We start from the raw sequence: 17375 nt of genomic DNA, 5'->3' as shown, positions 1-17375 counted from the left end.
AGCCAAATCAATGAAGGGACACATTGGGCTCCCAAATCCCACATATTGGGAATTAATCAATCAGAGCGAAGCTGTTGTCCAGATAAGATTAAGACAAAGACACTATTGGATAAAAGCTTATTTACATGTTGAATATGTTTGTATTTTTTTCAAATGACAAACCAGATCTTACAAAATCTTAGCCATTTCTGCTGTCATTGCCACCAAATGGCATTAAATTAAAATATTAGTATAAATGTTCCTGATATTGTCTCTTTGTAGAAATGTTTTAATTACTTAATAAAATGGCTGTAAAATGTCCCCTCCGCGAGTCGTCACCTTATCGTGGTGGAGGGGTTTGGGTGCCCCTATGATCCTAGGAGCCATGTTGTCGGGGGCTTCATGCCCCTGGCAGGGTCACCCATGGCAAACGGGTCCTAGGTGAGGGGTCAGACAAAGCACGGCTCACCCAAGCCCCTTATGATGAAAAACATAAATGGACTTTGTTTTCCCTCGCCCGGACGCGGGTCACCGGGGCCTCCCTCTGGAGCCAGGCCTGGAGGCGGGGCTCGAAGGCGAGCGTCTGGTGGCCGGGCCTTCGCCCATGGGGCCCGGCCGGGCATAGCCCGAAATGGAAACGTGGGTCCCCCTTTCCATGGGCTCACCACCTGTGGGGGGGGGGGGGGGGGGGGCCGAAGGGGTCGGGTGCAATGTGAGCTGGGCGGCAGCCAAAGGCAGGGACCTTGGCGGTCTAATCCCCGGCTGCAGAAGCTGGCTCTTGGGACATGGAATGTCACCTCTCTGGCTGGAAAGGAGCCCGAGCTGGTGTGCGAGGCAGAAAGATTCCGACTAGATATAGTCGGACTAGCCTCCACGCACAGTTTGGGTTCCGGTACAAGCCCTCTCGAGAGGGGCTGGACTCTCTTCCACTCTGGAGTTGCCCACGGTGAGAGGCGTCGAGCAGGTGTGGGTATACTTATTGCCCCCCGGCTGGGCGCCTGCACATTGGGGTTCACCCCGGTGAACGAGAGGGTAGCCTCCCTCCGCCTTCGGGTGGGGGGACGGGTCCTGACTGTTGTTTGTGTCTATGCACCAAGCGGCAGCTCAGAGTACCCACCCTTCTTGGGGTCCCTGGAGGAAGTGCTGGAGAGCGCTCCTTCTGGGGACTCCATCGTTCTACAGGGTGACTTCAATGCTCACGTGGGCAATGACAGTGAGACCTGGAAGGGCGTGATTGGGAGGAACGGCCCCCCTGATCTGAACCCGAGCGGTGTTCTATTGTTGGACTTCTGTGCTCGACACGGATTTTCAATAATGAACACCATGTTCAAACATAAGGGTGTCCATGTGTGCACTTGGCACCAGGACACCCTAGGCCGCAGTTCGATGATCGACTTTGTAGTCGTGTCATCGGATTTGCGGCCGCATGTTTTGGACACTCGGGTGAAGAGAGGGGCGGAGCTGTCAACTGATCACCACCTGGTGGTGGGTTGGCTCCGATGGTGGGGGAAGATGCCGGTCCGACCTGGCAGACCCAAACGCTCTGTGAGGGTCTGCTGGGAACGTCTGGCAGAATCTCCTGTCAGGAAGAGCTTCAACTCCCACCTCCGGCAGAGCTTTTCCCACGTCCCGGGAGAGGCGGGGGACATTGAGTCTGAGTGGACCATGTTCCGCGCCTCCATTGTTGAGGCAGCCGACCGGAGCTGTGGCCGTAAGGTCGTTGGTGCCTGTCATGGCGGCAATCCCTGAACCCGCTGGTGGACACCGGCAGTAAGGGATGCCGTCAAGCTGAAGAAGGAGTCCTATCGGGCCGTTTTGGCCTGCGGGACTCCGGAGGCAGCTGACAGGTACCGGATGGCCAAGCGGAACGCGGCTTCGGCGGTTGCTGAGGCAAAAACCCGGGCGTGGGAGGAGTTCGGTGAGGCCATGGAGAATGACTTTCGGACGGCTTCGAGAAAATTCTGGTCCACCATCCGGCGTCTCAGGAGGGGGAAGCAGTGCAACGTCAACACTGTTTACAGTGGGGATGGCGTGCTGCTGACCTCGACTCGGGACGTCGTGAGTCGGTGGGGAGAATACTTCGAAGACCTCCTCAATTCCACTTACACGCCTTCCATTGAGGAAGCAGGGCCTGGAGACTCTGAGGCGGATTCTTCAATCTCTGGGGTCGAAGTCACTGAGGTAGTTAAAAAACTCCTCGGTGGCAAGGCCCCGGGGGTGGATGAGATCCGCCCGGAGTTCTTAAAGGCTCTGGATGTTGTAGGGCTGTCATGGCTGACACGCCTCTACAACGTTGCGTGGACATCGGGGACAGTGCCTCTGGATTGGCAGACTGGGGTGGTGGTTCCCCTCTTCAAGAAGGGGGACCGGAGGGTGTGTTCCAATTACAGGGGAATCACACTCCTCAGCCTCCCTGGTAAGGTCTATTCAGGGGTGCTGGAGAGGAGGGTCCGTCGGGAGGTCGAACCTCGGATTCAGGAGGAGCAGTGTGGCTTTCGTCCTGGCCGTGGAACAGTGGACCAGCTCTACACCCTCGGCAGGATCCTCGAGGGTGCATGGGAGTTCGCCCAACCAGTCCACATGTGTCTTGTGGACTTGGAGAAGGCGTTCGACCGTGTCCCTCGGGAGGTTCTGTGGAGGGTGCTTCGGGAGTACGGGGTGCCGAGCCAACTGATAAGGGCGGTTCGGTCCCTGTATCACCGATGCCAGAGTCTGGTCCGCATTTCCGGCAGTAAGTCGGATTCATTCCCAGTGAGGGTTGGACTCCGCCAAGGCTGCCCTTTGTCACTGATTCTGTTCATAATTTTTATGGACAATTTCTAGGCGCAGCCGAGGCGTTGAGGGGGTCCGGTTTGGGGACCTCAGCATCGCGTCTCTGCTTTTTGCAGATGACGTGGTGCTGTTGGCTTCTTCAGGCCGTGATCTCGCTGGAACGGTTCGCAGCCGAGTCTGAAGCGGTCGGGATGAGGGTCAGCACCTCCAAATCCGAGTCCATGGTCCTCGATCGGAAAAGGGTGGAATGCCCTCTCCGGATCGGGGATGAGATCCTGCCCCAAGTGGAGGAGTTCAAGTATCTTGGAGTCTTGTTCACGAGTGAGGGGAGGATGGAGCGTGAGATCGACAGGCGGATTGGTGCAGCGTCTGCAGTAATGCGGACCCTGTACCGGTCCGTTGTGGTGAAGAGAGAGCTGAGCCAAAAGGCAAAGCTCTCAATTTACCGGTCGATTTACGCTCCTACCCTCACCTATGGTCACGAGCTATGGGTCGTGACCGAAAGAACGAGATCTCGGATACAAGCGGCCGAAATGAGTTTTCTCCGCAGGATGTCCGGGCTCTCCCTTAGAGATAGGGTGAGAAGCTCGGTCATCCGGGAGAGACTCGGAGTAGAGTCGCTACTCCTCCACGTTGAGAGGAGCCAGATGACGTGGCTCGTGCATCTTATCAGGATGCCTCCTGGACGCTTCCCTGGGGAGGTGTTCCGGGCATGTCCCACCGGTAGGAGACCCCGGGGACGACCCAGGACGCGCTGGAGAGACTATGTCTCTCAGCTGGCCTGGGAACGCCTTGGGATCCCCCGGGATGAGCTGGATGAAGTGGCTGGGGAGAGGGAAGTCTGGGAGTCCCTCCTAAAGCTGCTGCCCCCGCGACCCGACCCCGGATGAGCGGAAGAAGATGGATGGATGGATGGATGGAAAATGGCTGTGCGCATGGACACAGCTCTTTTGTCATGTAACCAAGGCTGAATTGTGGTCTTGTACTACTTCTTATTGAACAAATTGGGTAATTTTCGTTGTACACTCAATAATGAATACATGAAAGGTTTAAGAATTAGAAATAAAATACCGAAACTCTTGAAATTCTTGACAAAATACGTAGATAAAAAGACACGCTACTATAATTCGTGGACGTAAAGGCACTATGGATCGAGATATTTCTATCAAACCTTTTGCTGGCCACCGTCTTAAAAAGGCTTAAAGGTCTTTATGGATATATCTGATAAATATGGAATATGTGAAAGACTATGGCTTGGCTACATCCTCTCTAAAGCATAGCATTTAATAGCCTAGCTTTAACTAGCCTCCATTACTTTTCCCATAGCTTGATTTATTTCTCTAGTTCCTCACAACTTGAACATTGCCTTTGTTGTTCTTCAGTACCTTCACTGACTGAACTGGTCGTTCTTGTTTACGAAGCCTAAGCTTTTTCAGTACTCTCTGTGGCCCAAACTTCACAAACTTGCCAGAGAAAACGTTGTTACATATTCTTAGAATTATTGTAAATTTTCCACTGTCAGTCAAAAGTGAGCAATTACGGCAAATACATCTCGACATTTACATCTTCATTACATTTTCATTCGCAAAAATCCATTAACACCATTAAATTTGTTTTCAAAAAGTTCTATAATCATTGTTTAACTAGAAATGTATAGCCAGACCTTTGTTTACAAAAAGTAGAACTATATTGCAGAGCATTTCTACTTTGTCCATTTGTCTTATTTCGTTGTCAGTAGGAATGAACAAGCAGCGATACCGGGTATCGGTGCAGATACCAGCCTTATTTTAAGGTACTTGCAACGTTTGTGACCATCAGAAACTACAAATGGGAAAAGTAGAAAATGTTTCCATTAACGTCATGTAATTCCAAGAAAAATTGTTATACTGGGACATATAGGTGTTTATGTGTCATTTTTTAAAATCATTTTTGGGGAGGAAGATTTAATGTATGAAAAATACTAGTGGTATCGGTGCGTGGTATTGACCTGTAACTATTCAATAGGATACTTGTGCTGTATGGGATTAAAAAATGGTATTGAATACTTTCGGGTTCATAGATTGACTGACGGAAGCTTAAATGCTCATGTAATTCTGAAGGTTGGCCTGTTCCATCGATGCCATGTTAACAGAAAAAAAGTGTAGGAGCTACGTTTATTTCTTTGAAGGTGCCAAGGTCATGTGGTTTTTACCTCTCAGTTACTCGGACACTCAAAACACTTACACACTTATTGACAAATATTATCCTCACAATTTGAGTTCTTGTTTATTTATTGAAGTAATCTTCTGAGTTTAAAGTAGTATAAAGTATCAACTTATCACAATGGACTATGTCATCTGTTGACCCACTGTATGTTTTGACAGCGCTCTGCGTGTTGAGGTCATGTCATGCACATTGACTGCTCTCAAAAAGGATTTTTGTGTCCTGTTTTTCCAACTATTGGTGAGCAGTGGTCATGTCCTTCTGACTAACCTGTCATTATCCCCCCTTACCCTCAAATGTTTGTAAAGATAAGTGTGGCGTGAGTTGGAGCACTGGCCATTGGAAAATTGTAACTGAACGATTAAAGGTTTAGCGATTAACTTGGTAAGCAGCCCTAAAAATGCGATTAATACTGCGGCACCCTGACTTATGTCTTGAATTTGTTTGGTTGCCAATCTCATGAAGTCAGTTTGTAACTTGGAATTGTGAGATGCACCGAAATGCTTGAACCAGTATTATTTATTGAATACGTAACATTTGTTTTAATGTTTTTTAACAGTACTTTTAACTTGAAAACAAACTCAAATGTGTGGTTGCAAATATATACTGATAATAAACTGATAATAAACAGCCACTTATTACGAAAATATAATTTTTTGCTTTTTTTATGCAACAGTTTCCTCACACTTTTAATTTTCAAATTATTAATGATAATTAATAATAATTGTATTTAATATTTTATTTTGGCAATTGATCAATAATTCCGATTTAAAACATGTTTGATTTCCATCCTTTATTTAAACAACAGGACTTAATTTTAAACAAAAATCAGTTATGATTCCATTCCATCCATCCATCCATCCATCCATCCATCCATCCATCCATCCATCCATCCATCCATCCATCCATCCATCCATCCATCCATCCATCCATCCATCCATCCATCCATCCATCCATCCATCCATCCATCCATCCATCCATCCATCCATCCATCCATCCATCCATCCATCCATCTTCTTCCGCATATCCGGGGTCGGGTTGCAGGGGCAGCAGCTTTTGGAGGGACTCCCAGACTTCCCTCTCCCCAGCCACTTTGTCCAGCGCATCCCAAGGCGTTCCCAGGCCAGCTGAGAGACATAGTCTCGCCAGCGCGTCCTGGGTCCTCCCCGGGACGTGCCCGGAACATCTCCCCAGGGAGGCGTCCAGGAGGCATCCTGATGAAATGTCCGAGCCACCTCATCTGGCTCCTCTCAACATCGGCTCCACTCCGAGTCTCTCCCGGATGACCGAGCTTCTCACCCTATCTCTAAGGGAGAGCCCGGACACCCTGCAGAGGAAACTCATTTTGGCCGCTTGTATCCAGGATCTTGTTCTTTCGGTCACGACCCATAGCTCGTGACCATAGGTGAGGGTAGGAGTGTAGATCGACCGGTAAATTGAGAGCTTTGCCTTTTGGCTCAGCTCTCTCTTCACCACGATGGACCAGTACAGAGACCGCATTACAGCCGATGCGGCACCGATCCGCCTGTCGATCTCGCGCTCCATCCTGCCCTTGCTCGTGAACAAGACCCCAAGATACTTGAACTCCTCCACTTGGGGCAGGATCTCATCCCCAATCTGGAGAGGGCATTCCACCCTTTTCCGACTGAGGACCATGGACTCAGATTTGGAGGTGCTGACCCTCACCCCGGCCGCTTCACACTCGGCTGCGAACCACTCAATTGAGAGCTGGAGATTATGGCTTGAAGAAGCCAATAGCACCATGTCGTCTGCCAAAAGCAGGGATGCAATGCTGTGGTACCCAAACCGCACACCCTCAACGCCTTGACTGCGCAATTCTATCCATAAAAGTTATGAACAGAATCGGTGACAAAGTGCAGCCTTGGCGGAGTCCAACCCTCACTGGGAACGAATCCAACTTACTGCCGGAAATGCGGACCAAACTCTGGCATCGATGATACAGGGACCGAACCGTCTTTATCAGTTGATTCGGCACCCCGGCCTCCTGAAGCACCCTCCACAGAACTTCCCGAGTGACACGGTCGAACGCCTTCTCCAACTCCACAAAACACATGTGGACTGGTTAAGCAAACTCCCATGCACCCTCGAGGACATTTATTGCCAAAAATGTTGATCATTGATTCCCAAAGTAAATGTTTTACTTTGATTCAACACAAAGCTCATCAGCTTTCAAGCAGGGCTACATAAATTGGGTATTTATTGTTGAGAAGTTGAATTTTTGACCCTTTGGATAATTTTAAATTAAAGATTCAAACCATTCATAGATTATCAAAAATAATTACTGATTGATGTGATAAGCAATTCCTTGTCGATTAATCGATGCGTAGGTAGGAAGGTAGGAAGGAAGGTGGGAAATTCAGGTGCCAGCAGTTAAATACAGAAATACACAGATAAACAGATCGACAATACTAATTTTAAAACACTGATACAAAAAGGCAAAGGCAGCATTGCAAAGTACAAAAAAAAAAAATACACAAAACAACAAAATATTAAAAAAATGTGCCAAAGCATTTGCAACTGCTGTTTTGATTTCCTCAAGTGATGAGGTAAAGAAGTTCTTCGGAATATTTCAATCATGATCTGACAAATGCACCAAAGCGACTGAGTAAAACAATTTTCCATCCATCCATCCATTTTCTGAACCGCTTAGTCCCCACGGGGGTCGCGGGCGTGCTGGAGCCTATCCCAGCCGTCATCGGGCAGTAGGCGGGGGACACCCTGAACTGGTTGCCAGCCAATCGCAGGGCACACAGAGACAAACAACCATTCGCACTCGCACTCACACCTAGGGACAATTTGGAGTGATCAATCGGCCTACCAAGCATGTTTTTGGGATGTGGGAGGAAACCGGAGTGCCCGGAGAAAACCCACGCGGGCTCGGGGAGATCATGCAAACTCCGCACAGGGAGGGCCGGAGGTGGAATCGAACCCGCACCCTCCTAACTGTGAGGCCGACGTGCTACCCAGTGCGCCACCGAGTCGCCCTAAAACAATTTTCATAAAAGGTAATTAAAACGATAGTGTCAATTTGGGAAATTTACTCCCGTCACTTGCTTTTTCAGCCTTGGCAGCAGAGAAGGATGGCACACCAGTGTTCAAGTTTCCACGGTGGCGAGTGAAAGGAAAACCCATCCCAGAAGTAGTCGAGGCCTACATGGCGGTGGATGCTGAAATCAATGTGATGCCTTTCTGCTCTCAGTTCATCCCCATGAACATCATCGATTATCCCAAGCATGGCTCCATCATTTACCACCCCTCCATCCTTCCACTCCACAGAGGAGCCTCAGCCATCAACTGGTAATAGTCTTTTGTGACCATTGGGCAGCAGTCCATCACTGTCTTTCCCTGTTTTCACTTACTATTTAAATTAACTTCCTGTATTCATGTTAACCAATGAAAAACGGCAATAAAAAAAAACACAAACACATTTACCGTTTTTTTCGGACTAAAAGTCGCTCCGGAATATACGTCGCATTAGCCATAAAATGCACAATAAAGTGAAAAAAAAACATACAAGTCGCTCCGGAGTATAAGTCGCATTTTGGGGGGAATTTATTCGACAAAATCCAACACCAAACACAGACATGAACGAGCAACAACAGGCTAAACGATAGGTATGCTAACGTGACATAAACACAAACGAAGAGCTGAGAACGGGCCTGACGTAACATTGACAGTTATCCAAATAACTATAACATAAATAACACCTTTATCAAACCATCCGTGTCACTCCAAATCATTAAATCCATCGATCGTCCTTTATGTCAACAATGCCGGGTGCGCGCCGCTGACGGCAGTTGCACTTCAAATTATTCCACAGGCCCATATAACGATATATAAATTATATATCAAATAACTATTATATAAGCAATAATATTATCAAACCATCTGTGTCACTCCAAATCATTAAATCCATCGATCGTCCTTTATGTCAACAATGCGGTATGCGCGCCGCGCCGCTGACGGCGGTTGCACTTCAAATTATTCCACAGGCCCATATAACAATATATAAATTATATATCAAATAACTACTATATAAGCAATAATATTATCAAACCATCTGTGTCACTCCAAATCGTTAAATCCATTGATCGTCCTTTATGTCAACAATGTCGGGTGCGCGCCGCTGACGGCGGTTACACTTCCAAAATATTCCACAGGCCCATATAATTATAAACAACTTTTTTATCAAACCATCTGTGTCACTCCAAGTCATTAAATCCCGTGATCGAATCCTTTGTCCTTTATGTAAAACACCGCCGCATATGTGCCGCAGTTGCATTTCAGATTACAGTAATCCCTTGCTACATCATGCTTCGTTTATCGCGGTTTCACTCCATCGCGGAGTTTTGAATTTTGAAAATTTGTGAATAATTTCACATATAAATCGCTCCTGAGCAAAACTCCCCCCCCCCCCAAACTATGAAAAAAAACGCGACTTATAGTCCGAAAAATACAGTAAAAAGGTTTTATTTTTATCGGTATTCATGGATTTTCACTTCATGTACTGCGTTCCTGGTGGCAACATCTTGTTGTGAAGCTGTTTTTCTCAGCTGGAACTTTGAGATAATCACCAACATTTCCGCTGATAATTCAGAGGACCGTCAGCGAAGCGAAAACATTGGGCAAAGACTACTTCCAGACCATGTTGTTGGCGCAATGTGTTGAGGACGCTGCGAATAAAGTTGCATAGGTGTTCGCATACAGAAGTCCACCATGGAGCTAAGAGTTGAAGGGTGTGTTGATAGCGTGGTGTGTGTTCTTTCTATTCCTCGTTTTCCAAGTATATTCAGTAAAGTTTTTTGCGTCACACCTCCTTCTCCTTTCTTTTGGCACCACAATACGATTGTTTTTATGCCGGTCGTATCATTTTATTTTGTTGAATTCATCCGCCACACCTTAAAAGCCGACACCACATTCACTCAGTGTTCAGATCAGCTCCCTAACACTATTGAAGACGTCATGCTATATGATTGGCTGAAAAGACTTTGGTTGGTCTGTTTTGCGGAAATGGAATTGGAGTTCAAACGTGGACGATTTTTGCAAAGAAAACTTCTAAAAACCATGTGCAGTCTGTTATTATTTGATTTATTAATACTTTGGACATTTGATTTGATTTGTATTTTCTAGAGTTGTTTTGAGAAGTTTTCGTTGCAAAAATCGTGACGTCATCAAACACCGGTCCGTGAAAATATTGTCTGACAAAAGTTCAGTCCGTGGTGCTAAAAAGGTCGGGGATCGCTGATCTACATGATCCCAGTCATTTATTCTGAATTTCACCTCTCTCAAAAGAAATTAATAGTACATGCAAATGTGCTCTGTGATGGCATGATGGCAGAAGTAAGTTATTTACAAATGTGACAGTGTTTAAGCAACTTGTGTTGTTGTGTGTAAATATTTGAATGGAAAACAATAAATGTAAAATAATCAAAAAAATGAAAGTAACTTATCATTCTTATTGATCAAATCTGCATCAATGGGATAACATAAAAGTCAATACAGCACTGCTTCAAGGGCTAGAGATATCCCTTTTTTTTCAATTAGAACGGAATTTGATAGAATGTATAAAGTGAACACATTTGCCGCATTGGAAATTAAAATGGACACCGATTACTAAGAATAAAGCTGAAATGAAATGCCAGTTTATCGATCGGGTCCCGCACGAAGCCAAACTGGCGGCGCCATTACTGTGACGTCACAAGTTGTACATCTGGATATCAACAAACCCAAACAACATGGCAGATGATAGCGACAGCTCCGTTTCTAGCGGCAATATTAGCATCATTTTATCCGATTCAGAAACGTCTTTTGACGCAGAATATGATGAATCTAGCAGTTCACTTGGGCTGAGCTGAGCACATTTTCTGAATTGTGCCCCTCCCGTCACTCTGGTTAGGTTGGCATAGTAAAAAGTGCTCTTGGGGGCTTTAGAGTGCCGAGTTGATCTTGGCACATGAAGACATGACCACCTGCAGCGTTTGGTTTAGATTTTAGGCACATTTTTTATTTTATTTCTTAAATCGCATTTTTTCGACGAGCTGAGCACGTTTTCTGAATTGTGCCCCTCCCGTCACGCTTCGACATACTTTTCAAAGTCAAAGTCTCAAAGTCTCCTTTATTGTCAATTCCTCCGCATGTCAAGACACACAAAGAGATCGAAATTACGTTTCTCACTATCCCAGGGTGACAAGACAGCGTTCACAACGCACATACAAGTAAACAACACAGGAAAAATAAAACAAGAAGATGAACAATAAGAGTGATAGCACGCTAACCGCTCCCGATGCACAGCAGAGTCCGGAAAGATGACAGTCAACCAGGCCACTGTGAACACGAGCACACAGCAGGCACGCACTGTCCGGTTCGTGGATCCTAACAGGCGAACTCAACCCATCTTGTTGTCCCGCGAACGAATGTACGCCAGGATAATGGAAGGCACGGCTAGGCAAGCTGGGTTGGCCGCAAACCTGGCCCGACGTCTCCGCGCTGGCCCCTCTTCTCTTTTTGTTTACATTCACTGAAGCTAAACGCGTACAACTTGAGACGTCATGAGACGTCACTTCCGGCTAGCGGCTCGGTGCAGTCAAACTCGTCTGTGCGGCAAATTTAAATGATATTTTTCAGAGCAACAGCTTCCTTTTCGTTGTTTCGAGCGTCAATTTATATTTATAAGCCCATAAGCTAACTAAAACCGATTTATACATATACGGTGTCTCTAGCCCTTTAAATGTTTTGAAGTTGCTTGAAGTCGCAACAAGCATCAGTCTGGTGCTTGCAACCAAAACTACTTTCTAAAATTAAACCAAGGAATCAAAGAAATTTTTATTATATTCCCAAAAGAGGCATACCAACTTCTACATCAATTTTATCTCCACCAATCACTTGTATAAAGTAATTTGTAATTTCCTTTTCTGCCCTTTGTGTCCTCAGGACCTTGATCCACGGTGATGAAAAAGCTGGCTTCACGGTATTTTGGGCCGATGATGGTCTGGATACCGGACCAATCTTGCTGCAGAGGGAGTGTGCTGTTGAACCCAATGACACTGTAGACACACTCTACAACCGGTTCCTCTTTCCGGAAGGCATCAAAGCAATGGTAACCATTGAAAGGTCATTGTGATCTTTCTACTGTTACGTTTTCAAAACACCGATTCCCAAAAAGGTGCGGCGCACATTTTATTTCTGTTTTACGCAGTTCCCGCAGACTATATAGTAAACCAACATTCGTTACCTGATGTGAAGCTAATGCATCAGCTAATAAGGAAGGCACATCACCAGCAGGGTCTTGTTTGGTTTTGATTTGGACTTTGTTTTTCATGTCCCTTTTGGTAAGTGTCATCTTTTGCTTATGTTCCTTTTCTTTGGCGTATGCCTCATTAGGTTATTGTTTCCACCTGTCTTGTTAGCCCCGCCCCTTGGATCTTCCAATCAGCTCCCTCAGCCAGATGCGCCTTGTCCAGGTGTTTGTCAGCTTGTCTGTATTTAGTTCCCTGCTCTCTGTTCAGTCCTTGTTGGTTTCAAGTTTGTTTATGCTGTTGATTATTTTGATACAGTCAAATCTCTACATGTGAATTTAATTCGTTCTGGGACCTACTTTGTATGTTGAAATAGTTGTATGTTGGAACAAATAGTTCCTCAAGAATGCACTGTAATTTGTTTAATTCGTTTCACACCCAAAAAACAACGATAACACCTTAATAAATACTTAATATAATATAAACATAGTAATAAAATGAATGCGTTATATCAGAGAGATGTAAAAAACAACAACAATAAAAAGGGGTTTTTATTGTCACTGTAGAGACACAGATGCGTACATACGTTCCGTAACTTACTGTAACTTACAGTATGTGAACTTCAAACTAACTTAGCTTATTTTTTATATATGGCAATTATTTATATGGCATATATTTTTTTATATATTTTTACCATTTTTCATTTTTTATCTGACTTACATAACGTTAGCTTATGACTAACTTAGCATTTTCATTTTTATTATATATTTTTTACGTTTTCTTTTTAAATTTAATCTTCACCCTCCTCACATCCACTCAATTCAGGCTGTCATTTCTTGGCTTCACTTTCCTCCTCACCATCACTCGACCGCTTTGGAGATTTCCCCCAAAAAAAAAAAAAAAAAGGCGTTCCATCTTTCCAAGGTAGGGCTGCGACGTTTAGAGATGATGGTGATCCCCTTGGATGGCTTGACCGCTTTGAGAGCTTCCTTCTGCTTAATCGTCGTCGCTCGATCGTCAAAATTGTTGACATGTTCCGGCCATATTGTTTCGCAAGATCACTCAAGCACTCCGCGCTCACGTTTTTTTTTTATTTCTTGTTTTAATTTTAAGGAAATCATCACCTTCTCCCTTTTTCACCATTACTACTTTGCGTTAGCCTTCTTGGGAAATGATAACGTGACGCTGACGTCATCCCAACCCGCTGCCATCAAACGGGCTAACCTTGATGATGTCGTATGTTGGGAATTACTTCAGATGTTGAGTCAAATATTGAAAAATTCAACAATCGCATGTAGAGTTTTTGACTGTACTTTTTATCTGTTTTGGATTCCTGGTAACTTTTTTTTGTAATTATCCCAGTGAGTTGTTCTGCTCTTTGTTTCATTAATATTAAATTACCCCTTGCATGTACTCCAGCCTCACTTTCCTGCATTTGGGTTCTCAATCCTGCTCCACTTGACAAAAACAATGACGCAATCCCATTGAACTTTTCACTCTGGTCATTAATGCACAACTTACAGTGGGAAAGGTTTTGAAATGAACACTCATTAACTACCGACTCCAATGCTGTATTTCAACTATTAGGTTTAGCAAACAAACGACACCTTTCGTGATTACGAAACTCAGGGTCATGTCCATCATTTCCAGGCATCAGCCAATAATTAACTGCAAATAAAAAACAACAACCAGGGATTGTATGGTGGTGGCTGTTTATTTACATCAAAATAATAATCAAACTGCAGCAATATATTTTGGTGTTCCTGAGTAGCGTATTTTACAATTGTAAAAAAACAACGAAAAGTCAAAATTTACATAGCCAGGACTGTACAAAAGTTAAGTAAAACAGACTTAACTTAGGGTTACGGTTAGCTTTCATGTCAGCTTTCTTAGATTGTTTGGAAAGCCCACATTGTGTACATATTTGTGGTTAATAAGGTTAAATGGATTGATTATTTTAATTTTTGTCTGTCTGAAGTTGAATTGTCGTCCTGTTTTTTATACTTTGTAGATGAGCCACAAAGGTTGAGTATATTACAAACAATTTGACAAATATTCAATTACAAGCATCTGCCTACCTTCGCTTTCCCACACGCAATTAATAAATTTCTGGATTTTAAGATTGCGATTGCTTGAAATCTGTATAAAATAGATGCATATGTTGTTAAAGTAATTAATTGCAGTCTGTTTTACAAAATAGGTTGAGGCAGTGCAGCTTGTTGCTGATGGCAAGGCCCCACGAATCCCACAGCCAGAGGAAGGTGCAAGTTATGAAGGCATACAGAAGAAAGCCAATGCCAAGGTGAGGTGTTACATAGCAGCTGTCTATGTATTGGAAACTTTGAACACAATCCTAACCGGAAGTCTGCAAGAAACTTTGTTGAAATCTAAACAACTGAAGCACAAAAAGTCATATGTTCTTCATTTTGGTTCTGACTTTTTGTTGTGGTACGGTGGTGGAGAGATTAGCTCGTCCGCCTCTATGTGTAATGTTCTTTGTCTGGATTTAAGTACTTTTATTTTCTCCATCAGCTCAATCTGGCTCAGTCAGCTGAGGCAATTCACAACTGGATACGTGGCCATGACAAAATTCCTGGTGCCTGGACTGTTATTGATGGCAAGGTGGGTCCGCAAAACGAACAGAAACGGAAAATGCTGATAAGCATTCAGTATATGGAGAGGGGGGAGATATGGCAGAAAAATTCCCGGAAACATTAGAAAAGTCTGGTCTGGCACCTGGGGCAGCAAGCATATTTCAGGGGTGTCAGTGCCCTTGTGACACTCCGGTTTCCTCCCACATCCCAAAGACTTTCTTGGTAGGCTAATTGAGCACTCCAAATTGTCCTTAGGTGTGAGTGTGAGTGTGAATGGTTGTTCGCCTCTGTGCCCTGCGATTGGCTGGCAACCGGTTCAGGGTGTCCCCCCTGATGACTGCTGGGATGGACCTCCGTGGGGATAAGCGGTATAGAAAATGGATGGATAGTTTGTTCATTAAGATGCAAAAAAACTTATGGCCAGCAGATGGCAGTATTAGATCTCTTGTCGCTAGAAATTCGACCATTTCAACTAAGTTTCTCAAAAGGTTATGCTGTTGCTAATTACTAAAAATAGAATAAGGTAACAAAATTTTTCTGTGATGAAAGAAGAGTTGATTCTCTCATTCTGTAGTTTCTGTATTTACATCTCCTTACAACAATATTCTGTGAGCCTTGAAAGATCAAACAAAAACCAAACAAAAATTGCCCTTTTTATGGTTTTCCTTGAAAGAGTCGAAATTGAAATTACCTGTGAATAATGGATGAAACAGTGATTTTATTTTATTGGTTTCTGAGTCTAACAAACTGAGGAAATAAAAGTAATCCTGTTCATGGTCTTTCTTTATTCATTTGTTGACATTCAGTTTGTAAAAATCCACTAATAAAGCAAGGCTTATTTTGATTCTTGAAAATCATATCACTAAATACACATTTTGCTTTGAAGTCAATTTGAGGTCAATTTGAGGTCAATTACATATTTCTCTAACCCCCCCAGTGTGTCACTCTATATGGATCATCAATCTTACAAGGGTCAGTGCCGGCTGGCCAGCCACTGGACATCGAAGGAGCTTCCAGTCAAAGTCTGGTGACAGAAAATGGGCTTGTCATACATGGCAAAGATGGAAAAGCAGTGAGTACTCCTCTCTTACAGAATTACTGGTATGCCAGCTCGTTAACAAAGAAGACAAGACAACCAGCTCAGTGGCCTAATAGTAGAGTGTCCGCCCTGAGACTGGAAAGTTGTGGGTTCAAACCCCGGCCGGGTCATACCAAAGACTATAAAAATGGGACCCATTGCCTCCCTGCTTGGCACTCAGCATTAAGGGTTGGAATTGGGGGGTTGGATCACCAAATGGTTCCAGAGCGCGACATCGCTGCTGCTCACTGCTCCCCTCTCCCCCAGGGGATGGATCAAAATCACATGGGGATGGGTTAAATACAGAGGACAAATTTCAATGTGTGTGACATTGGGACTTTGATCATTGGGACTTTAAGAGTTCCTTGGTACTGATGTTTACTGTGAGCTTAGCTTTCATTTACATCACAGCCATACCGTAGAACTGGTGAGACAAACGAGCATAACATAAACGTAGACAAAACATACACATCAAATACAAAAGTAAAACATGCGTACCACTTTGGCCTACAAGTGAACAAACTTGTACTTTACTTGAACTACTTAACTTCTTAACTTTGCGGTAACACGCACGAGGTCGGGCTGTTTCTTATCACGCTGTTTCATTACGTCAGACTCCCGATTCTTTAGCCGGAAACAGGAAGCGCCCTTGAAGTTACTTTTGGTTTCTCTTGCAACTTTATATTAACAATACACTGCTACAAATTACATACAAATAACAAGAAAAGAAAAACAAATTCACACAAAAATAAGTTGGGCACCTTGTAAAACATTCAACTATTGCTAGAGCTACAAGAGCTTTTGCTTAGTGGCGAAACATATAGACTTCGGCAGTTACAACTGGCATTCTATAAGATTTTACGCTTGCTCATGCTGATCTGGCTGCAAATAGCAGAGAAAAACCCCAAAGCAAAATAAAAACAATGAAAAACTACAATTTATGCTTTTTTTTTTTTTTTTTTGCTAGGTTCTCGTTAAGAATCTTCAGTTTGAAGATGGAAAAATGATACCTGCTTCAAAGTACTTCTCCACTGGTGAAACTAAAAGTGTGGAATTAACTGATGGCGAAAAAGAAATAGTAAATGAGATGAGGGTAAGTTCATTTCCTGCAAACCAATATTAGCACGCATGTTGTTGTTTTTCAACCTTTTTTTTTCCCCACTGATCCACCACTGTGTTGTGAATCCAAATGAGGTGGCCTTGAATTTTTTTTTTTTTTTTTTTTATGACAGAACATCTGGAAGGGCATTCTCAGTAATGTCCCAGCTATTGAGGACACGACGGACTTTTTCAAGTCCGGAGCTGCGTCCATGGATGTGGTCAGGTAAGGAGATTAGAAGAGCAACATGTTTGGTACTCATCTGTTAATGAAACAATAACCAAAATAGCTTACGTAACTTTAAACTTCAAGTCTTTAATTTTTGAGGTATTCCAATATTTTACCCGTCTATACGCCTAACGTTGAAATCGCTGCATGAATTGCTGCACTGGACT

At 44.2% G+C, this 17375-nt stretch overlaps 1 protein-coding gene across 2 annotated transcripts in view; it reads left to right on the top strand.

Annotated features, from left to right (window-relative positions):
* Positions 1-17375, top strand: part of LOC125992619 (mitochondrial 10-formyltetrahydrofolate dehydrogenase) — a 60859-nt gene that overhangs the window by 6352 nt on the left and 37132 nt on the right. For both annotated transcript variants that reach the window (XM_049761719.2, XM_049761720.2), the window contains exons 3-9: positions 8037-8271; positions 11905-12070; positions 14410-14511; positions 14742-14831; positions 15741-15875; positions 16849-16974; positions 17114-17205. In XM_049761719.2, the coding sequence (XP_049617676.1) occupies positions 8037-8271; positions 11905-12070; positions 14410-14511; positions 14742-14831; positions 15741-15875; positions 16849-16974; positions 17114-17205 (946 nt within the window). The remainder of the gene's footprint in view (positions 1-8036; positions 8272-11904; positions 12071-14409; positions 14512-14741; positions 14832-15740; positions 15876-16848; positions 16975-17113; positions 17206-17375) is intronic.

Source organism: Syngnathus scovelli, unplaced genomic scaffold (genome assembly GCF_024217435.2).
Source record: "Syngnathus scovelli strain Florida unplaced genomic scaffold, RoL_Ssco_1.2 HiC_scaffold_23, whole genome shotgun sequence".
NCBI lineage: Eukaryota > Metazoa > Chordata > Actinopteri > Syngnathiformes > Syngnathidae > Syngnathus > Syngnathus scovelli.
The sequence above is the reverse complement of the archived record's forward strand: the minus strand, read 5'-3'. Positions and strand labels throughout refer to the sequence as shown.